The following is a 23,653-nucleotide window of genomic DNA, read 5'->3' as shown; positions in this document are numbered from 1 at the left end:
TGAGTGTTCTCTCCCTAACAAACTCAACATCCAATCCATTAGCAAGTCCTGTGGAGTCTACTTCCAAAATACACCAAATCTAATTTCTTCAGTATTACCCACTACCCAATATCCAAGCCACCTTTCCGGGGCACTTGTGGAATTGCTTTCTGATTGGTTGACAATTAGCTTTGCTCTTCCCCTTTAATGGGTTATTTGTCTCCTGATACTTGCAGGTCTGGCTTTTTGTCATTCAGATCTGAGCTTAAACCTCACCTGGTCACCTAGACCTTCACACGGTAGCCTATCTAAGGTTACTCTCAATCACCTCATCCTATTTTAACTCTCTCAAAGCACATATCACCGATATTTTGCTTGTCCTCCCTCCTACCGATATTTTTTTTCTATATCCCCCAGTGCCTACATCAAGGCCTGGCAAAGGGCAGGCACACAACAAATATTTTTTGAATGAATGCAAAAGCACCTACTGCATCCCAGGGTTGTTCTAATCTATGAGTATCGTACTCTCTTCCCATCTCAGCAGGACGGTTTCATAAAACGTAAAATTCCACATTGAGGATTAACTGGATGCATGTTACACCCCTTCCCCCCCTAGAAACCCACCTTCCTCTATTTCCCCACCACTGCCCTTGCAAAAAAAAAAATAATAATAATAATAATAAAGAACTTAGAAAACAGTTGTCATCAATATGGTCTTCTGCCACATCCCGAAGGCTTCATCGAGCTCAACGCGAGAGAAACTAACCGCAACAGCAGCGGTGAGGAGATGCAGGTAATAAACCTCACCGCCCGCAGAGGCGAACTGGAATGGCTGCGGCGCAGACCGCAGGCACTGCATGCTGGGAGCTGTAGTCTCCCCAGGAGGCCTGGCGCGAACAACCGGGCCCCCGCGGCATGCCGGGAGCTGTAGTCGACGGCTGGCAACACGCCGCGATGAAGGACGGCAGTTGCTGAAACTCCGCCTCTGCGCTTCCTCACTGCATGCTGGGAACTGTAGTCTTTCTGGGTACTCCCCTCCCGCGCCGAGAGGCACCGAGGTTGCGCCATCTTAGGTCCGAGTGCGCCTGTGGAGGCTAGAGCGCAGGCGGGCCCAGCCCAGGCGCCGGCCGGCCCCGCCCCCGGGCGCCTGGCGCACGCCCCTCGCTCGGGCCCCGCCTTCCCCCACGTGTCTGCCGCCGGGGGGAGGTCCCTGAGCCGGAGCGGGCCACCCGCGGTCCGGCCCCGTCGGCGCAGAGGGTCCTGTCGGCGGCGCCCGGGAACGACTCGCCTCCCGATGCTCCAGCCCCGGCTGCCGCGGGCCGGGCTGTGCGCTTAGTGCCCGGCTCCGGCCCCCTGAGGCGTCCGCGGGGGTGGGAGCGGCCTCGGCCCCGCGGAGACGGAGCAGCGGGAGGGCGAGGCGGCGGCCGCCGGGAGGAGGATGGGGGCTAACCAGTTGGTGGTGCTCAACGTGTACGACATGGTGAGTACGGCCCCGGCGGCCCGAGCGCGGCCCAGGCCGGCATCCTCTTGCCGGTCGACTCGGACCCGGCCCCACGCGCTTCCTGCCTCTCGTCGCCGCCTCCCGCTTGGTTCTCCGGGGTGGGGGGAGGGGAGTATTATTTTTTTAATCCCCTTAAACGTCGACGCGCTTGTTAGCGTTGCCCAGTCTGCCCCGGGGCTTTGGCCAAGACTGGGTTCGCCTTGAACCTCTCGCGTGCCCCGGCTTGGCCCGGACCCTCGGCTGGGCCCGACCCCCTGGCCAATGAGCGGTGTCCTTTCCGCGAAGCTTGGGTCGCGGGTCGGACTTCCCGCTCCACCACCCGGACTACAGGGCAGCCCCGCTTCTCCCACCCCGATTGCCTGCTCTGCCCTGCTAGCCCAAGTCTTCAGAAACTCCCAAGCCCCTCTAAGTCCGGAGAGTCACCGCTTGTCGGTGCCTGTGCTAGAGTCTCTTTAAAGGTGAGCAGGAGCCAACACACCCTTGCCTCCAAGGCAACCTCATTAAAATGAATGAGGCTAAAATTTATCCAGAAAATAGTGCTGCTGAATTATTTAGGGATCATGGTGGTGCTCCTTTCCTCTAGATTCTGGAGACCACTTTCCAGGTGATGCAACAGGTATCTGACGTGACCACTGGAGAGGGACGGGAAGAACTTGTTAGTTACGTCATCTAACTTTGGAGTACTGCGAGCACACAGAATTGAGTCCAAGGATTGGGTTGCTTTACAGTTGTCATTGCAGTACCCAGTACACAGTTATTGTTGCAGTTAGATGCGTGCTTGGGTTTGTTTGCTTTCGGTTGATTAGTTCTTGTTTTATAAGGGTCACCTCTACCTGCGATGTTTAAAATTTAAGTGGATTGACAAATGAAAAAGTTCCCAACAATTTTTTTTGTTGGCTTGAAGATGCAGAAGAGCAAAAATACTGGAGGTCGGGAGTCTCGGTTCTCATTCACAGATATAAACTTTTTATTTCCTTTTGTTTTTAAGTTTTTTAATTTACAGTGTAACATCATGGATAGAAAGGAATTTCCATGCCACAACCTGGGAATTTTGTGAGAAGGTCGTAGAAACTGCTTCGGACTTGAGAGGAGTTCTTTGTTGAGTTCACATATAAACTTGGAGGTGAAAGGAGATAAGTGGTACATGATAGAGAAAGTTACAGAAAAGAGTACTCATAACTATAGATTTTAGAAAAGCGTGGTACTTTGGCCTGTGCTACTGGTTAAGAAATAATTCTCTAGATTTAAACTTTTTGTGAATAGCTGTGGATGCCTTTATTTTGCAAGAATTTTTATTGCTCTTTTACTTTTTCTGTGTCCATGTCCCCCCCACAGTGATCTGAATTTGGTTTCTTGTTTATTCATGAAGATGGTTACAAACCGTCCCTCAGGATGTATTCTGCTCTTCAGAGCACAGCATTCCTTTTTTTCTAGATTAAACCCCTTTATAAATTAGGATTATGCACTGACCAGAGGGCCATGGTTTCATAGTCTAAAAGAAACCTGTGAAAGTAGAGGAAGAGAGTGTTTTGCTTTTTTAATGAAACTGAAAATACATTCTTTGGCTTATAATGGGCTTCTTTACACTTTAGGTATTCTGTGAGTCACAAAAATCATTACTATGTAGTAAACGTAGGAAAAGCTAGAGATGATACACAAACCAGTATGTTTTAAAGGGAGGAGTGTTCTGAAAGGTTTTTGAAATATTAACTAGGTAACAAAGATCTTATTCTTCACATCACTTTTGTAAAGTAGGTAGTTACAAAGGAAACAGAGAAAAGGGTAGGTTAAACCTGCCCAGATAACTATAAATAGGATATAGACTTTCTAGACCACAGAGTCTGTTTCATTATTTTCTCTACTGAATAATTCCTATGTTTATTTCTTATATATTGCTTTTTTCCTGTCAACAGGAGGAGAAGGAGCATGTGAATGTTTATCAGAATGGTAAATAGCTGAATTATTAGACTTCTAATAAATTTGTGTTTTTATGTTCTTCTAAGGGCTTTTGGTCTGAGTGTTTTATGTCACTAACTCAGCAACATACAATTATTTAGTTAAGACCCTGTAGAAGTCACAGAAAGGAATTAATTATCCTTTCTTCTTTATGGAATTTAGAGTGTTATAGGGGAGGTACAACAGTGGTAACAATTCAAAACAGAATACCATGATTCTGATGAGAGCAGAACAAGATGTAAAGAAGAAGCCTGAGTGTGCTTGTAGGACCAGGGAATGCTGAAAGATAAAGGGGGCAAAACCTGAAGGGTTGGTAGGATTTTCGCTGCCAGGGAGCTTTCAGCATGAGCAGAGTGGCAGGAGTAGGAAAGCATAGGTTGGATTTGGGAAATTCAGTATAGCTAGAGTGTAGGATGCATGAAAGGAGACAAAACGTTCAGTTTGATTAGAATTATTAGTTTGGGGTTGAGGGGTCATCTGTGAGCCAGAAGGAGCCATTTAAAGTTCTTGTGGTGAGGAGCAGTGTGATCAGAGTTTTGTTTTAGAATTAAAACCAGTGGGTTGAGGAACAAATTTTTATCTATTATACTTATTTTTCTCAAGTCTGTTTTGGTTTTGAAACATTTTTGCTTGAAGTCAAGGGCAAATTTCTTTTATCTTTGGTAGTACTTCCTATTCATCATAAATGCCTTTGATGAGGATTGCTGTGGTCTGTCTGTACAGGCCTAGTACAGCAGCTGTCTGTCTAGTCCAGACTTTGTAAACATGAAAATCAGCCTTTGATTTGTGCTTCTAATCACTGTTTATAGGGACCTCTTGCGGTGTATCCTTGTACTACTTTCTCTGTGAGACTTGCCTGCTCTAGCTGATTGTATTTTTCCTGTTCGGTAAATTGGGAGCTGCTGATCACTTCTTTCCTTCCATAACTCTGCCACATATATGAAAATAATTGTATCAGGGTCATCTGAATTATACTTCCTTCTCATGGAGAAAGAGTATAATCTTCAAAAGGTTACTTAATCTTACCTAGCACTACTTAATTATTGCTTGCTGCCTTCTCAGTGGTTATGTTCCTCTCTGTACTTTGGGGTAAGTATCTACCACCAACAGAACATGTCCTGGAGTTATTTTCCAAGCCTTGGGAATGAGGTTATTCACATATTGCTAATTTACTGACACATAGTAAAGCAGGTGATTCAGATTAGTTTCAATTGCTGAGCCAGTCTCTAGTGTAGTCACTTTAGCACAAGGTCTTCATTTGTCATAGATCCAGATTTTGTGCTACTAATGAATTTTTATAAAGTAAAAATATGCAGTAGTATGATGATGTTTGTAGATTGATTCTGTAAAGAATTTTCCTATTTTTTAAGTAGTATTTGTACATCTTCAGAGTCTTAATAGATAAGAAACACTTTCTAGGACTCTTCAAATGAGGAAGTTTTTGTCTATTCTCCATTCTTTTGATCCTCCTGTCTCCATTGTAAGACTTCTGTGAGAGAGAGTGAGGGCATGCAGGTGGGACATTTGACTTCCCATACATCTGTAGATCTAATTCAGGCTTTTTTAAAGAATTTCAGACTCATTTAAATACACTCTTCACCTTAAATATACTCTTCCATAATATCTTTAAATCAGCATGTCCAGGAACAAACTTTTTTCCCTTTTCTCCCTTCCTGACCTCAGACCCTTCCCCCTTACTCTACTGAACCCTCCCTGTCCCCCACATTTCTTGTGATGTAATTTTATCTTGATAGCTAACACCTGCTTCTGCTCAGTTTCCAAAGCCAGAACCTTGGGAGTAAAACTTAAATTCCTCTTAATTACAAACCTTTCAAGTCACAAGGCCCTGTCTCTTAGTTTGGTTACTTGTATCTAAAAGTAACAGAGAGCTTGACAATCAGTGGTTTAAAGTGCAAAGATCCTTAATCCAGAGATAAACAGTCCCTGGGTTAGTTCAGCAGCTCAGCCAGGTCATCAAGCACCAAGGCTTTTTCATCTTTCCACTCTGCTGTCCTCGGTGTGTTGGATTTTGTTCTTGCTTTGTCCCCTCATAATTATAATGTGACGGTCATAGCACCAGTCATAGTGTCCTCATTCAGCAGGCCAAGACAGGTGAGGAGGACCTTTCTCCACGTACACCTCTGTCCTTTTAATAGAGGGGAGATGCTTTGCCAGAACCACCCTCCGTTGCTGAGAGATTGTCCAGAGTTGACTCACAAGTGACTGTGATGAAGCTGAGAAACAGGGGTGTCTGGGTTTTCTAGCCTTTGTGGTGAGTTGTGGGTAGGCAGGGAGCTGGAATTGCAGTTAGTTGGGAACCTGTGATGTCTGTCATATATTTTACTTTCTGAATATTCTTTAAATTGGTTATCTTATCCCCATTTCCACTATTGCTTCTTGAGTTCAGGCCCTCATTATCTCTGTTTGTATAATAGCTTTCTTACTAGTTTCAGTCTCTAGTATTACTTCATTGTAATCCATCTTCCCTTCTGTGACCAAAGTATCTTTCTGCAACATAAATGATTGTGCCATTCCTCTGCTTAGCATTCACCTACAGGGTAAAGTCTTAGGCCCTTTGTGATGCACCTGTCTGACTGTTACAGGCCCATTTCCTACCAATCCCTCACTGCCTCCCTTCCCCACAACATACATTCTCTGTGCTCACACAATGAAATTTTTCAGTTATCTGAACAGGCTATACTGTACCCAGTATCTTTTACACGTGCTGATCCTTCTGCCGGAAGCATCCTATTCCAGTGTTGATCAGCTATAACCCCCTGCTCCCTCTAGCTGTAGGTTAGCCTTTATTCATCAGAGACTTGGCTTAACTTCTGTGCCCTAGTTATACTTTCTACATGTCTCAGTCACTGCATGCATTATAATTCTGTGCATCCCACTAAACTGTAAGTCCCATGATAGCATCGTATTATCTCCATTGTTTCGAACAGGGCCTGTCGCTAGAAGCTGTTCTGTAAGTAAATATTTACCAAGTGAATGGGATTTTAACTAGGCAGTTTTATTAGGAATGGTGCCAGTACTTAAACGGCATGAAAACATCATCTGACCCTTCTTCTCCTGTCTCATATACCTATTCCTGGGTTTTTTTCTTGTTCTTTTACTTAGTTCATTGCCGGATTTTAGCTTTATTTTTGGAATTGGGTGACCAAGAAGGGGAATAGGATAGGAAAAAATGTTAATTATTCTTTGACATTTTTTTTTAAACACTGTGGAACTAGGCTGAAGAAATGTTCTTAATCTGTTTATTCTTTGAACTTGGATCTTAGTCACTCCTTGAAAGATAATCCCTCCAAAAACATTGTCAGTTCCTGAATTTTGATAAGATTAATTAGTTAATAGGAGCTAGTCTTAATTTTCTTGTACCAAGTATGCTTCTTGGGCCAGTGACTCTCCTGTCACTTGACATAGAAACAGTGACCTGTGAGTCTAGCTTTTAAAAAAAGTTATAAATCTGCCCCCCATGTTATCCTTGACAGTATCTCTTCTTTTTTCTTTTCTTTTTTTTGGTTTAGTATATAAAAGAATTCAGTCCCTCTATATATTTGTTTTATATTCCCACAATAACAAATTGCCCAAAATTTATTGTTTTAAAACATTGCAAATGTATTCTCTCACACTTCTGTAACATCAGACGTTTAGGTGGACTAGGCTGGTTCCTCTGCCCTAGGTCTCACGAGGCTTGAAAGCAAAGTGTCAGCTGGCCTAGGCTGTGGGGACAAATCTGCTGCCAAGCCATTAGATTGTTACCAGAATTCAGTTGCTTGCCGTTGTGGGGCTGAAGTCCCGTCCCTTGCTGTTTTGTCAGCCAGGCCTTTCTTAGATGCTTAAAGCCTCTTGCATCCTTCTTCTTCAAACCAGCAATAATGTGTTAAGTCCTTCTCACAGTTCAGATATCTCTGGCCTCACCTTCTCCCACATGCATTCTACCTCTGTCCAGAGAAAGTTCTCTGCTTTTAAGGGCTCTTATAATTAGATGAGACTCACAAGGATATTCCAGGGTAATGTCTATCTTAAAGTCTATAACTTTACATCTGCAGAGTCCCTTTGCCATGTAATATAGCATGTTCACAGGTTCTGGAGACCAGGATCTGGACATTTTAAGGAGTCATTCTGCCTACCACACCATCTGTGAAAGGTATTTTGTAAACCCAAAAACATTCAGTGTTCCCTTTTAGCAGTCCCTTGACTTGGCATGGAATAAATGTTAACCTAGTAACTTAAAATGGAAATTTTGACGTACAGTCATCCCTCAGCATCCATGGGGGAATTGGTTCTAGGACCCATGCCAGATACCAAAATCTGCAGATGCTCAAATCCCGCAGTTGACCTTCCATGTGCGCAGATGCAGAACCTGTGGATAAGGAGGGCCCACAGTATATTTATTGGAAAAAATCCATGTATTAAGTGGTCCTGTGTTATTCAAGGGTCAACTGTATTCAAAAAGTAAAGCATGGAAATCTTTTGTGATTGGCAAATACTCAAATCTTAAGGGTTCAAGCATGTTGATGCTGCAGACCCTTCAAACTGTGGTAGTATAGTGTATAGCAATCCCAAGGTCATGTGATGGATAACGTTAACAGTATAGAATTTAGTGAAACTTGTAAATTAAATACTTTTATTTATTTTTATTTATTATTTACTTGTTGGCTGCATTGGGTCTTCATTGCTGCACATGGGCTTCCTCTAGTTGTGGTGAGTGGGGGCTACACTTCATTGTGGTGCACAAGTCCTCATTGCGGTGGCTTCTCTTGTTGCGAAGTATGGGCCCTAGGCACGTGGGCTTCAGTATTTGCGGCACACAGGCTCAATAGTTGTGGCTCATGGGCTCTAGAGCGCAGGCTCAATAGTTGTAGCACACGGGTTTAGTTGCTCCGTGGCATGCGGGGTCTTCCTGGAGCAGGGCTGGAACCCATGTCCCCTGAATTGGCAGGCAGATTCTTAACCACTGCACCACCAGGAAAGTCCCTAAATACTTTTAAATACCAAGGAGAGCCTACTACTTTAGGTGAATTCTTTTGTTAAATGGATTTTTCTTAAGACAGGTTATACTTAGACTTTCCAGTTGTTGGCTGTCAGGTTTTCTGTAAGAATATTTAAATTACAAAGCACTATAAGTATTATTCAAGTATCACCTAGTTGGTTAATAGAATATAAAGAGAAGACTGCCAAAGTAATCTTAAACTATGAGAAAGGCAAAACAATAATAAAGGGAAATGAGATACACGTAAATAATTTTGTTTCAATTTATCTCGAATGTATTTTGGTGTATGACTGATAGTCCCCCCATCCCCCAAACAATAACTCAAAAATTAATTAACCCCATGTTATTTGAAGTAAAAGTCTCTCCTCACTAAATTGTAATGTTATTCTTATCATAATACTAAATTCTTGCCCATACAGAATTAATTCTAGTCTCATTACTACACTATTTTAATTATTATAATTTCATAGTATATTTAGTATATGGCTGGGTCACTTTCCTTTTATTATTCCAAAGTTTTCGTGGCTATTACTCATTTTCTTTTTCAGGAGTACTCTGTAAGGCTCTGAAAAAATTCTGTACTTTTTTGTCTTTTTTGGGTTTTTTTTTTTAATTTTGTTAAAATACACATAAAATTTACTGTCTTCACCATTTTTAGCTGTGTAGTTCAGTGTACATTCAGTTGTTGTGCAACCAGTCTGCAGAACTGTTTCATCTTGCAAAATTGAAACTATACCCATGAAACAACAATTTCCCACCTCCCCTTCCCCTCAGTCCCTGGTTACCACCGTTCTGCTTTCTTTCTCTATGCGTTTGACTAGATACCGCATTTAAGTGCAGTCATACAGTATTTGTCTTTTTGTAACTGACCTATTTCTCTTTGCATAGTGTCCTCAGGGTTCATCCCTATTGTAGCATGTGTCTGAATTTCCTTCCTTCTTAAGGGTGAATAATAGTCCACATTTCGTTTATCCATTTATCTATCAATGGACACTGTTTGCTCCCACCTTTTGGCGATTATAAATAATGCTGCTGTGAACATGGGTACACAAATATCTGTTCAAGTTTCTGCTTTCAGTTCCTTTAACTATATACCCAGTAGTCCACAAATTTTTTTAAGTTTTATGACATTTCATCCTCATGTCATCCCTAGAAAGGCTTTCCTCTAGCCTAAAATTATAGAAATAATCTACCTGTTTATTCCCAAGTGGAAAGCCAGTACTAATTATTGAATAATCCATGGTTCCCCATGTTAATTGGAGGTACATGCCACATTTATCCTGTCTTAAATGATGATGGATATGTAAGTCTGTTTCTTGACCTTCATTATTCACTTATTTTCTCTCCTGCACCATTACAGATGTTTAATTGTAGTGTCCTACTGTGTTTTGATAACTGGTGATAAGTTTCTTGTATTCTCTTTCAGAATTCTCTTTATTTTTCCCAGACATTTATTTTTCAAATAAAATTTAAAATCAACTTGTGAAAAAAGTCATTGAAAATTTAAATATAATGACATTAAATTTATGAATAATTTGGGGGGAGAATTGATAGATTTACAATATTGAAACTTTTCCCATAATAATGAGCTAACATTTTTTTTTAATGTTTTCTGTATGCCAGCCATTGCAATAAGCCATTCTCTCATATCCTTTTTAAAAATGAGGGAACAGGCTTAAAGAATGTGCTCAGAATCACATCATAAGTGGTAGAGCAGTCTTGAACCAAGAGCTCTGATACTAAAATCTGTGTCCTTAACCACCGTATAGCACCCCTCATCCCTGGGAGGTGTTATGTTTCTCTTTTCATTTGTCCTAATTTTACATCCATCCCTAAAGTAACTTTCACTGTGCTTTTTGGAACTCATGAATGGGTAGTGATATTTAATAATCCCCTACATCCTAAACCTTTTCTGTAAATGGTTCTGTGATGGTTAATTTTGCATGTCAACTTAGCTACGGCAGAGTACCCAGTTTTCAGTCAAACAGCAGTCTAGATGTTGCTGTGAAGATATTTTTTAGTTGTGATTAATATTTAAACCAGTAGACTTTGAGTAAAGCAGATTATCCTCCATAATATGGGTGGACCTCATCCAATCAGTTGAAGACCTTAAGAGAAAAGACTGAGGTCCCATAAGGAACAAGGAATTCTGCCTCCAGACGAGCTGTAACATCACCTCTTCCTTGCATCTCCTGCCCTGAAAATTTCACACTTGCCATCCCCTACAATCACGAGTCAATTCCTTCAAATAATCACTCCCTGACTCCCCCCACCCCCCATCTAAGTTAGATTTTGTAGTCTACCATTTTAATCATCCCCTCTGTCGTACTGGTCTGGCAACTGTAGTTAAATTGAACTCTCCGTCTACTCTACACTTCAGCAGTCAGATGCAGCTAGAGAAAAATATACAACCATACAGACTAATCTCACTTTAAGATCATGACCACAAACCCCAGGAGGACCCTAAATGCCATCTGGCAATGCTTCCTTATTTTTCTGGTCAACTGACTTTCCCAAGACAACTTCAGTATTTCATACTCTCTTCCCACATTCCTTACTCTCAGCTGATGGCTTTACTGCTTATTTCACTTAAATTTAAAAAATTTTTAACAAAACAGTTGAAGAGAATTTTCTCATCCTTCCACCACCACTGTTCGCCTCCCTCCTATTACAATGGAGTGGGAATAATTGTCCATGAATTGGGAATGAATTGTCAAACCTTCCACTGTGTGCTGAAGCCCATACTCTGCTATGCAAGGACTTTACTCTCAGAATTGTCTTCTTCTGTTCTCTCTCATCAGCCCCCACCCCTCCGTCTTTCCAGTCAGCATATGAATATGCTATAATATTTTCCTTGTCCATTTGAATTGAGGAGACTTAGTGAGATACTTCAATATTATCTCTGTTTACTGTCCGCCATGTTGTACCATGATGCTCTCAGTCTGGAGGTTTATGTCTCTTTAAATCAACTTCAAGGGATTTCCATGCAGGGGCAGTGGTTGAGAATCTGTGTTCCAATGCAGGGAGCCTGGGTGCAATCCCTGGTTAGGGAACTAGATCCCACATGCATGCTGCAACTAAGAGTTTGCATGCCATGACTAAGGAGCCTGTGAGCCACAACTAAGATCCCGAGCAATCAAGTTAAATAAAGAAAAAGGGAATCTTTTTAAAGAATAAATCAATTTTGTAAAGAAATTGATTACTTTTAAAAGGCTAACAAATAACGAAGTAAGCAAGAACTGTGATATTTCAATCCCCATTCATTCTGACCTGCTGTTTTATCTGTGGGTATCAAAACAATAATGCAGCGGCATAGATTTCTAAATTCTTCACTGTGCAGTGAGCTTGAGGGCAGTCAGTGTGTTACTCTTCTTTTTATTCCCAGAGCTTGGTACATAGTAATTACTTTAAAAAGGTTTCTTGGACTTACCTGAAGTTCCCCTAGGGCTTGTCATCCTGAAATAGTCTGTTCCTCGACTGTGTGCTGTGTTCATTGCTGCTGCTTGCAGGATGGAGAAGCATGCTGCTGGACACTTGCAATGGCTTTGGGTTTCAACCCTACGCCTGGCTGCTCACCTTCGGGGACCTGCTTTGCTCTGGTATCTTGACGGGTCTCTCTAGCCAGTCAGGTGGCACTTGAAGAGTCCCAAAGCATCCCATATTCATAACAAGAGTATCAATGTGAGAAAGAGTCAGAGCTGAGGCAGGCCTGCCTTCTCTACCTTCTATGCCTGCTGTATGGAATCTGTTATTGAAAGTAGTGAAATGCAGTTGTCTTTGTGGTTTAGCCTGGCATCAGGCTGCGTGGATTTGTATTCTACGTCCTGCTTTTTAGCTGTGTGACTTTAGGAAAAGTATTTAACTTCTCTGTGCATCTGTTTCTTTCTAAAATAGGAATAGGACTTCCCTGGCAGTCCAGTGGTTAAGACTCCATACTTCCAATGCAGGGAGTGCAGGTTTGATCTCTGGTCGGGAAACTAAGATCCCACATGCTGCATGGCGCAGACAAAATATAAGTAAATAAAATGGGAATAGTACTGTACCTAGCTCATAGGGTTTTTTTAAGGATCATATGAGTGAATTTAAGCAAAATGCATAGAATGATACCTGGCAAATGATAAACACTAGAAAGTGCTATTGTTATTGCTAGTGCTGTTATTTTCAGGATTGTAGAAGCTAAATGAGCTTCCATTTGTATACTTTCAGCAGTTGCAGCACTTAACTCAATTTTTGGAATTTTTTCAGTTTATCTAAAGGAGTATTAGTACACAGAACAAAGTGCTACCCAGATTGAAGCATTAAAAGTAGGCTGTTGTAGATACAGAGAACAAACTAGTGGTTACCAGTTGGCAGGGCAGGCAGTAGAGGGGTGGGGGAGTGGTTACAAACTATTGGGTATAAGATAGGCTCAAGGATATATTGTACAACATGGGGAATATAGCCTACATTTTATAACAACTATAAATGGAAAGCAACCTTTTAAAAATTGTATAAAAGTTAAAAATAAATTTAGATTTAAAAAGTGGGCTGGGGGGTTGAGGTGGGATGAATTGGGAGGTTGGGATTGCCATATATACATTACTAATAAAAAAAATCAAATTGTACACTTTAAATATATGCAGCTGATTGTATGTCAATTATATCTCAGTAAAAGTTCTTAAAAAAAAAAAAGTGGGCTGTTATACATTTGACACCATCTCCAAGCTCTCCATCATACTATATATATAAAATTGGGGTTAATTGTGTAGCCTTTCTTCCCCCTTCGGTGTTAGAGTTGACAGCTGGTCTTCAGCCTTTCTTCCAGATGAATTTAATGGAACTAATTTATATGTCTAAATATTTATGGTAACTAAAAATAAACAACTTAGCTTTAGATTGCTTTGTATACCATAGTGTAATTATAATTTCTAGCTCACTGTCCGACAATAAGTTAAATGAACCACCAGATAAAGTTAACGTGTTAATTGTCTCTAGCAGTTCTCAGTATAATCTGTTGTATGTATTCTAGTCTACTGAATAGTATAAAAAGAGTTATATGGTTGAAGTACAGTCGAAATTCTAGTTTCCAAAAGGAACATATCTTCTAGATTTTCCTTCTCCTTCAGATTTGAAGGTTTTATAGTTCCCAGAATAGGAGGTCTCTGTATTACTAAACTAGTGATAAGGTGGGCATGTCATATGGCATTTAGGCAAAGAGTAAGCGATGGCTATTTCTTTTTACTTGTGATGGTACGTGGTAGGTCACCATAATTTCACACTTAAGAAAAAATGATGAACTAATAGTAATGATCTCCATCTTATTCTGAAGTTGTTCAGAATACTTCAAGATCATATAAAGAAAATCAAAGCCATATGAGACTATCTATTAGGAAGGAGTCGTGATTTAAAAAAGCAGTAGATGAAGGCTAAGAAACCTGGGCTGTTTACAGCTTAGCCACTCATTATGTGGCCTTGGGCACAAATTACTTGCTTGAATATCCCAAAAGTGATTTACATATTTTGTGTGGACTATTATTGTGAAAGACAGAATAAGTGAAAGCATGTTGGAGTATCCCAAAAAATGAGTTGTTAATTTATTACATATACACATACTTGTTTTAACACTTATCGGATTGTGATTGATTATTTACATTCTTAATGAGTTCTTTATGGACAGGGACTGTGAGTTAATCATCCTTGTATCCCCAATGTCTAGCAGAGTCCCTAACACATACATTTTATTGAATCAAAGTTGTCTAACTTGCTTTATTTATAGCTTTGCAAGTAAGTAAAAATTTAAAATGAGATTTAAACTGAGATGCAGTTTAGGGGAACCTTCTAGAACTGTTTCTCAATTTTATCCTGGACCAACTAAAATATACATTTTACATAACACTTATTATACACACATGTAACTGAAACACCTTGCTGTGTGTGATGTCCTCTGATAAGTTGTTTTATTCATTTAAAATAAAGCTGGTGCAACCCACTGAATTGATTTCAGGATTCTTTAGTGGGTTTTAAACCTGCAGTTTAAAAGATACCTCTCAGGAATGCAAGCTCCATGAGAACAGGAACTTGGTCGTGTTCGCTTCTGTATTGCTAATTTTTAGCACATAGTAGGTGTTCAATACATATTTCTTGAATGAGTGAAGAACAGGACAGAGGGAAACGCATTACATATTCCTTGCTACATTTTAGCTTATCAAGCATTTGAGTGATCTAAGTATAATACAATACACTAAGTAACATGGAGGGTACAGAAAGTTAAAACTTTGTCTCAGATCTCATGCAATTTTAGAACCCAATCCAGGAGGATAGTCAAGTACAAATAGGCCTCCTTAAAAGGAGTTTCAGAGTTTTACCAAAATATTTCACACAACTAAATTAAGTGCCTGATATGAGAAATTTGCCAAGAACATGGTTTTCTTGTGTGGATATGGTTCAGGACCAAGAATTGGCAGTACCCTATCCCATGTACTTATCATCACTAGTAGAGTCAAAGAGTGGATTGTAAAAAATAGGTTTAGTCTTAAAAATATTCAAGGGGTGAGGTGGATAGAACTACAATCTGTCATACAGAGTGAAGTAAGTCAGAAAGAGAAGGACAAATATTGTATGCTAACTCACATATACAGAATCTAAAAAGGGTACTGATGAACTCAGTGACAAGAATAAGGATGCAGATACAGAGAATGGACTGGAGAACTCGAGGTATGGGAGGGGGCGGGGGGTGAAGGGGAAACTGAGACGAAGCGAGAGAGTAGCACAGACATATATATACTACCAACTGTAAAACAGTCAGTGGGAAGTTGTTGTATAACAAAGGGAGTCCAGCTCGAGGATGGAAGGTGCCTTAGAGGACTGGGGCAGGGAGGGTGGGGGGGGGTCGGGGAAGGGAGGGAGTACGGGGATGTGTGTATGGAAACAGATGATTGAACCTGGTGTACCCCCCAAAAAATAAAATAAAATAAAATAAAATAAAATAAAATATTCAAGGGGCATTTAGTTCACTGGTTTTTTGTTTGTTTTTATATAAATTTATTTTATTGGCTGTGTTGGGTCTTTTTTGCTCTGCACAGGCTTTCTTTAGTTGCGGTGAGTGGGGGTTACTCTTTGTTGTGGTGAGCCCGTGGCTTCTCTTGTCGTGGAGCACAGGCTCTAGGTGCGTGGGCTTCAGTAGTTGCAGCACATGGACTCCACAGTTGTGGCGCACGGGCTTAGTTGCTCCGCGGCATGTGGGATCTTCCCGGAGCAGGGATCGAACCCGTGTCCCCTGCATTGGCAGGCGGATTCTCAACCACTGCACCACCTAGGAAGCCCAGTTCACTGTTGATTTGACTTTTAAAAATCTATTCTGCTTTAAGTAATCCAGTCATCCTGTGCCTAGCTTTTGTTGTGGTTCTAGAAATTAGATCCTTTGGTAAACATAATAATTTGTTCTTGAAAATTAGTTTGTCTATTCAATAAAGAGAAGGAAACCTTAGTTCTGTACAAAATACGTGTCACCACATTTTCCTTGGTTTTTAGACTATCATGTCAGTATATAGTTAGGTATACTCACACTCATGAGATCAGGACTTTTAAGACTCAAAGAGTACAGTCCTTAAGAAGGCCAGTGTTAAGCTAACTTTAAATTGTATCATCAAAACTGAGACTTGAGAATAAAGAGGGTTGCAGGCTAAATAGTTATATTGAAGCAGATATAAACTGGGACTGTGGCAGCAAACAAGGAAATCTGGCTAAGCTAGCTTTCATATGTTTATGTTTGGCTACACTGTCTCAGAAAAGAAAATTTCTTTTTTTCTAGAACATTTATTAAATTTGAAACACTATTAACTAAAAAATTACTGACAAATCTTTCATAATCAGGAAAGATTACATACTCTAAAAGATTGAGGCTTAATACCTACTGTTATCAATATTTATAAGTAACTTTGTAATGAAATTTTTTAATTTTTTTTTCTAAGACATAGAAAGTCAGCCATGTGCTTATTAGATAATTTCTGGTAGTGAAAATACTGGACATTTTCTTAGAAATAATAATAATGGAATAGAATATATATACTTCTTACAGTATAAAGTGAATTAACAGACATAGCACTGGATGTTCATGAGTTCATCTAAAAAATATACTAGAAAATCTCAGTTCATTCAGTGAGTTTTTATTGTCTCTGCTTTCTGTCTAGCCCAATGCTAAGGCACCAAAGATAGCATTTAACTATGATTTGCTATCAATATTAAATAACATTTGCTGTAAGATTATTTTGGACTAAATCCAGTGGCACTAGAAAGACTTCATAAGGTAATTTAACAGTGTGAACATGGACAGTTTTATATGAGATGGCACTATAATAATTACCCCCACAATCTCTACTAGTCACAATTTATTTTGATTTTTAACTCAGTAATTGAAATGCCTTGTTCTAAACACCTTTTGGGGGGAATTAATTAAAATACTTTTAATCCCGTGAATCCTGGTTCTAGTTTTTAGGGGAAACAGTCATACTTTATACTTGGATCATTTAATACTGCCTTTTAAGGAAGTCAGACCCAGGCTCTCAGTGGTCATATTAAGTGTTTTAAGTTCCAGACTAGGGAGATAGCATTTATCATTGTTGCTTTCAAATAGGAAGCATAACATTTTATTAAATGAATAAAGCAAATCACTGACTAAAATGAAGTTTAATGAAGAACTTCTGTCAGAAGAACTTAACAGTTTAATATATGACTATAATATAGTATAGTCAATTCACTTTTGTAAGCAGTGCTTTAAAATAATAAGTGGAAATATTTAGGCCAATTTTTTGCATTGAAACAAGATTGAGCTCGAAAGTAACTGCAGTTATTTATGTATTTATTGCCTTCCCACAGATTTCAAGATGATACTTTTTCTGTGAATTGTTTCCTTTTACCTTTTTATATTAATACTTTGGAATGCTTTGATAAGCCTTCTAAACTTCAGTGACACTGGCTGGTATCAGAGGAGGCAAAGCATGTATTAGTGGTCCTTCCTTGGCCCTTTACTTTCTTTACTTACTTGCCATCTCCACGGACTTAGGAAGTACAGGACTGTAAGGTCTTAGCACCAAAGTGAGATTGGTTCTCCAGCCCTCTGCTCATGTCCTTCATGAATATATAAGAATCCTACAAAACCACTGCCTTACTTATAGAGACCTTTTACTCAGATTTGTACTTTTCAAGAATATAAATACTTGCTTAAAGTAGTCTTAGAGTCATATTAACTCTGCCATTTTTTGCTTTTCAGTTTAGTGAATCATTGCTATTGGTAATTTGACATCAACGCTCAAAGATTCTTGAAAATCCTGAGAATTAACAGCCAGAACCAATCTGCTTATTTACACATGCATACAACCCTTTACCAAGGTGTAGAACAGAGTATTAGGGAAGGATCATATCAATATATGTGTTTGCTACTACTAATGCTTAATGTTTACTATAGGTCAAGCACCCTGCTAAGTACTTTATGCATACTAATTTATTTAATCCTCATAATAAGTCCTCTGAGGAAGACACTATTGGTATTATCCGCGTTTTATAAATAAGGACAGAGAGGATAAGTATCTTTCCCCAGGTCACACAACTAGTAAATAGTGAAGTCAGAATTTGAACCAAGGTATTCTGGCTCCAGTATCTGAATTGGAGTCAAATGCTTTTTCAGACATAGTGGGTACCTTTAAAAGTTAACAAATATCGGGACTTCCTAGGTGGTGCAATGGTTAAGAATCTGCCTGCCAATGCAGGAGACTCGGTTTCGATCCCTGTTCCAGGAAGATCCCACATGCTGCAGAGCAACTAAGCCCATGCACCACAACTGTTGAGCCTGCGCTCTAGAGCCTTCGAGCCACAACTACTGAGCCCGTGTGCTGCAACTGCTGAAGCCCACACACCTAGAGCCCGTGCTCAGTGACAAGAGAAGCCACGGGCTCACCACAACAAAGAGTAGCCCCCACTCACCACAACTAAAGAAAGCCCGTGTACAGCAAAAAAGACCCAACACAGCCAATAAAATAAATAAATAAATAAATAAATTTTTTTAAAAAAGCTAACAAATGTCATAATAGGAGGGGGATAGATTGGGAGTTTGGGATTGACATGTACACACTGCTGTATTTAAAATAGATAAGCAACAAGGAGCTACTGTATAGCACAGGGAACTCAGCTCAATATTCTGTAATAACCTAAATGGAAAAAGAATTTGAAAAAGAATGGATACTTGTATGGGTATAACTGAATCACTTTGCTGTACACCTGTAACACATCATTGTTAATCAACTATACTCCAATATAAAATTTTAAAAATTTTTAATAAAATTTTAAAAATTTTAAAAAATTAAAGTTACCAAATATCTGTGAAGAAACCAAGGCAAAGAACCTCCATCTCCTGACACTCAGCCCAGTGTCTTTCCACTGTAGTTCAGATGCTTCAGTGTTCGTTGTATCAACCTTTTTCTATCCAAGCAATAAACTCCGAAGTAAATTCAGAGATAATAGGAGCAATACTCTTGTGATCCAAACTGGAACACAGGAACACTGTGGGCTTTCCTGTTTGATCGGAAGGGAAAAATAGCCTTAGATGAAGCTGACCAATCGTTTAGTAGGTGGTTGACATGGACATGTCTGGTAACTCTGCTGTTGTTTCATGGTTTAAGAGATACTATTCAGTGGTAGCAGCTGGCTGGTTTACTGTTTTCCTTTGGTATGTTGGGAAAAGTTTGAGAAGAATCAAATTGTAAACTTTCAAATGAAAACATCTGATTTTTCATATAATCAATCCCTGAGGGATTGTATAGTTGTCAACATTGGGTAAACTTGAATATATAGTTTCCTTTAGTGGATCTACCCCTAGTATTCCATGTCACTCCTCCCTCACCACGTGGCCCTGTGTGGTAAAATTTCTCTGCAGGGCTGGCCTCAGTGTCATCCCAGCTTCTGCAGTTATCTCAGAGCAGTAGTTCAGCTGGTCTCCTGAATACTGGTTGTACTCTTAGACTTGGACCAAACTCTGGCAATAAAAGTGGTCTTTTCCCAGTTCACATAAAAAGCTAAGCCTTTAAATAAAATTGTCCTGTATTATCCATTTTTCCCAAGTATGTAATTTTAAACTTTTGGCATCTGCTATTTAGACAACAAAATCAATGAAGACATACCCAACAAAAATTAACAGAAATCTTGCTAACATCCAGTCATATCTAATTCAGCAGCTTGGTTTGTTTGTTTGTTTTTCATGGATACGTGTTCTTGGCTGTGATTTCATGTTGCATATTTATATCTTCTGTTAGAAAATATCAATATTATGGTTGTACAAAAGCATGAATTTCCACATAGCAAGTTTGAGAAGCTCTGTTGAGCTTTGTGGGGAGATTTTTATTCCAGAGATGCCATGTGAAATGTTTTGACAATGGTAAATAATTTTTAAAGTAATGACAAAGGATGGAAACCAAGTTGGAAGAGCACTGAGAAACACTACTATTAATTTCAAAAATCTTAAACTATGAGAGAATAGTAATTACTTCAGCATGAATAACTACCAACAGCAAATCATTGTAGAGGAGTTCCACAATTCAGTAAAAGACTCAGTCCTCATATGCAGTCGGCTCTCCGTATCCACACATGCAGGGGGCTGGCTGTACCACACCATTTCAAATAAGGGACTTGAGAATCTGCAGGGGTTCTGGAACCAATCCTCTGAGGATACCGAGGGGCTGCTGTACATTTTTTGTTTGTTTATAGTTATATCATTAAATCTCCACTTAAAATAGGCATCATCCATATTGTCTGCATAGCCTTGGCAGGACTTTGAGGCAGAAGGACTCGATAAGGCTTGCTGACCTTGAATTAAACGCCTGTCTTCCACAGGCAGCCTGCCCAGTTTTTAGAGAGTGAGCCTTCCAGGCATGTTCTCTAATAATAGAGCTAGGAAGCCCTAACAGAAACAGTAACATTTGGAGAGCATCTCTGTGGAAGGTTTATCCACTTTTCTTTAGAGTCCATTCAGGAAAAAAAAAAAAAATCACACCAAGGGAAAGCATCTAATTTACTTCATAAAATTTCTTCAGTAATGTGCTATTGTTCACATATGAGAGATGGCTGACCAGAATACATATATTTAGAGTTGGGTTTTTTTTTCCTGTCTTCTTTTTTTTTTTGTTTAGTTTTGTTTTGTTTTGTTTTGTTTTGTTCAGTTGCATCTCGTGGCTTGTAGGGATCTCAGTTCCCGGACCAGGGATTGAACCCAGACCCTCGGCAGTGAAAGCACAGAGTCCTAACCACTTGACTGCCAGGGAGTTGCCAGTATTTTTCTGTTCTTGATATGCTATTTGTTTATAGTCTGTTTTCTACATATTTTTGAAGGCAGCTATCTGGAATTAGGAATGCAGTCTGCAATTTGAGAAATAACCTATTTAAAGATTTTTGATTGCGGATAAGAGTTCAAGAACTAATTGGACCATCTTTTGTGTTATTTATTAGAAAATGTTTTCAGGTAGCTAGCAGTTTTTTCACTTGGAGGGGGGTGAGCGTCAAGAGCCCCACACTCATAATCTGTATATTTTACTCTTCTAAAGTTTATATTGGACCATTTCTTAGAAGGAAGACAGGGAAATGAAAACTTTTTTGTTCAGGAATTTCTTGGTTCTCACTTTGCTAACAGAGAGGAAACTTTGTTGATAATGCCAAATTACATTTCTTTTTAAAGGAACAAAGTATGTATTGTATCTGAAGGAAATTTTGTCCTTGGAGGATTCATGGTATTTATAGAATAGTTTTTGTTTAGGTTTGCCAACTATGAAATTATATACTCTTCTACCATTTGGTATAAGTTAGTAAATCCTTTACTTCTATTCCTAGCATTTTTTAAACAGTTTTATTGAGATATAGTTCACCCTTTGTGTACAATTCAGTGGATTTTAGTGTATTCATGGAGTTGTACAGCCATCATTGATTTCAATATTAGACATTTTTCATCACCCAAGAAAGAAACCCCATACCCATTAGCAATCACTCCCTATTTCCCTGCAAACCTCCCAGTTATAAGTAGCCATTAATCTATTTTTTATCTGTATAAATTTACCTGTTCTAGGCAAACTCTTCCAAAACTGCTGTACCATTTTACATATATCCTGTGGAATATTATGCAGCCTTTAAAAAGAATGAAATAATGCAATTTGCAGCAACATGATGGTCCTGGAGATTATCATTCTAAGTGAAGTAAATCAAACAGATAAAGACAAATATATGATATTGCTTGTATGCAGAACCTTAAAAAAAAATGATACAAATGAACTTATTTACAAAACAGAAACAGACTCACTGATCTAGAGAATGAATTTATGGTTACCATTACCAGGGGGGAACAGTGGGGAGAAGGATAGGTTGAGAGTTTTGGATTGACATGTACACACTACTATATTTAAAATAGATAACCAACAAGGACCTACTGTATAGCACAGGGAACACTGCTCAATATTCTGTAATAACCTAAATGGGAAAAGAATTTAAAAAAGAATAGATACATGTATATGTATAACTGAATCACTTTGCTGTACACCTGAAACTAACACATTGCTAATCAACTATGTTCCAATATGAAATAAAAATTTTTTTTAAATTTAAAAAATAATATAAAATGAAATAAACAAAACTGCTGTACCATTTTAAAATCCCATCAAGGCAGTGTATGAGGATTCCAATTCCTCTATACTGTTGTCAACACTTGTTAGATCTGTCTTTTTGAATATAGTCATCTGAATGGGTATGAAATGGTATCTAATAGTAGTTTTGATTTGTCTATCTTTTTTAGAGAAACATCTATTTAGATCCTTTGCCCATTTTTTAATTGGATTATTTGTCTTGTTCTTGATTTATAAGAGTTCTTTATATATTCTGGATATACATCCCTCATCAACTTTCTTCCAGTCTGTGGGTTGCTTTTTCACTTATAGTGTCTTTTGAATCACAAAAGATTTTAATTTTTATGAAGTCCAGTTAATTTTTTCTTTGTTGCTTGTATATTTGGTGTCACAACTAAGAAACCATTGCCTAATTTAAGACCACGAAATATGCTTTTGTTTTCTTCTAAGAGTTTTGTAGTTTTGGCTCTTACATTTAGGTCTTTGATTCATCTTGAGTTAATCTTTGTATATGGTGTGAGATAGGAGTCCCACTTCATTGATTTGCATGTGAATGTCCAGTTGTCACAGTCCCATTTGTTGAAAAGACTGTTTATTTCCCCCACTGATTTGTCTTGGCACCTTTGTTGAATATCAGTTGACCATAAATGTAAGGGTTTCTTTCTGAACGGAATTCTATTCCATTGGTCTAAGTGTCTGTCTTTATGCCAGTTACACACTGTGTTGATTACTGTAACCCTGTAGTAAGTTTTGAAATCAGGAAGTGTGAGTATTCCAACTTTTTCAAGATTGTCTTGGCTATTACAGGTCTCTTGAATCTTCAGCATTAGCTTATCATTTCTGTGGAAAAGGCAGCTGGGATTTGGATAAGGATTGCAATGAATCAATCAGGTCAATTCGGAGAGTATTGCAATCCTAACAATATTAAGTCTTCTAATCTATGAGCATGGAATGTCTTTCCATTTATTTTGATCTTTAAATTCTTTCAGTAATGTTTATAGTTTTCATATACAAAGTTACGTAATTCTTGTGTTAAATTTATCCTTACATATTTTTTAATGCAACTGTAAATGGAATTTTCCTGATTTCATTTTCGTATTGTTTATTGCTAGTATATAGAATTACAGTTGATGTTTGTATATTAATCTTGTACCGGCAACCTTTACTGAACTTGTTTACTACTTTTACTATTTTTTTTAGTGGATTACTTATGATTTTCTATATACAAGATCATGTCATTTTGATTTTACTTCTTTGCCAATCTGGATGCCTTTTTTCTTTTTCTTCTCTATTTACCTTGGCTAGAATCTCCAGTACAGTGTTTCATAGAAGTGGCAAAGGCAGATATCCTTGTTTTGTTCCTGATCTTAAAGGGAAAGCATTAACTCTGTCACCATTAAGTATGATGTTAGCTTTGAGTTTTTTGTAGATGCCCTTTATCAAATTGGGGAAGTTTCCTTATATTCCTAGTTTATTGAGTGTTTTGATCATGAAAAAGTGTTGGATTTTGTGGATTTTGTTCTTTATTCTAGTGATATGGTATATTATAGTAATTGATTTGGGGGGATATTAAATCCACTTTCCATT

The 23,653-nt window shown here is 38.9% G+C and overlaps 1 protein-coding gene across 3 annotated transcripts in view; it reads left to right on the top strand.

Annotated features, from left to right (window-relative positions):
• Positions 1–1,178: 1,178 nt before the first annotated feature.
• Positions 1,179–23,653, top strand: part of DESI2 (desumoylating isopeptidase 2) — a 48,300-nt gene continuing 25,825 nt past the window's right edge. The window contains exons 1-2 of one of the 3 annotated variants that reach the window (XM_057727934.1): positions 1,179–1,459; positions 3,394–3,427. In XM_057727934.1, coding sequence (XP_057583917.1) covers positions 3,413–3,427 — 15 coding nt within the window. In that variant the 5' untranslated portion in view covers positions 1,179–1,459; positions 3,394–3,412. Of the gene's footprint in view, positions 1,460–3,393; positions 3,428–23,653 lie in introns of those variants that run through there. The other 2 variants (XM_057727933.1, XM_057727935.1) reach the window with 2 other exon arrangements.

The sequence above is a fragment of the Hippopotamus amphibius genome, chromosome 3 (assembly GCF_030028045.1).
Source record: "Hippopotamus amphibius kiboko isolate mHipAmp2 chromosome 3, mHipAmp2.hap2, whole genome shotgun sequence".
Taxonomy (NCBI): Eukaryota; Metazoa; Chordata; class Mammalia; order Artiodactyla; family Hippopotamidae; genus Hippopotamus; species Hippopotamus amphibius.
The sequence above is the reverse complement of the archived record's forward strand: the minus strand, read 5'-3'. Positions and strand labels throughout refer to the sequence as shown.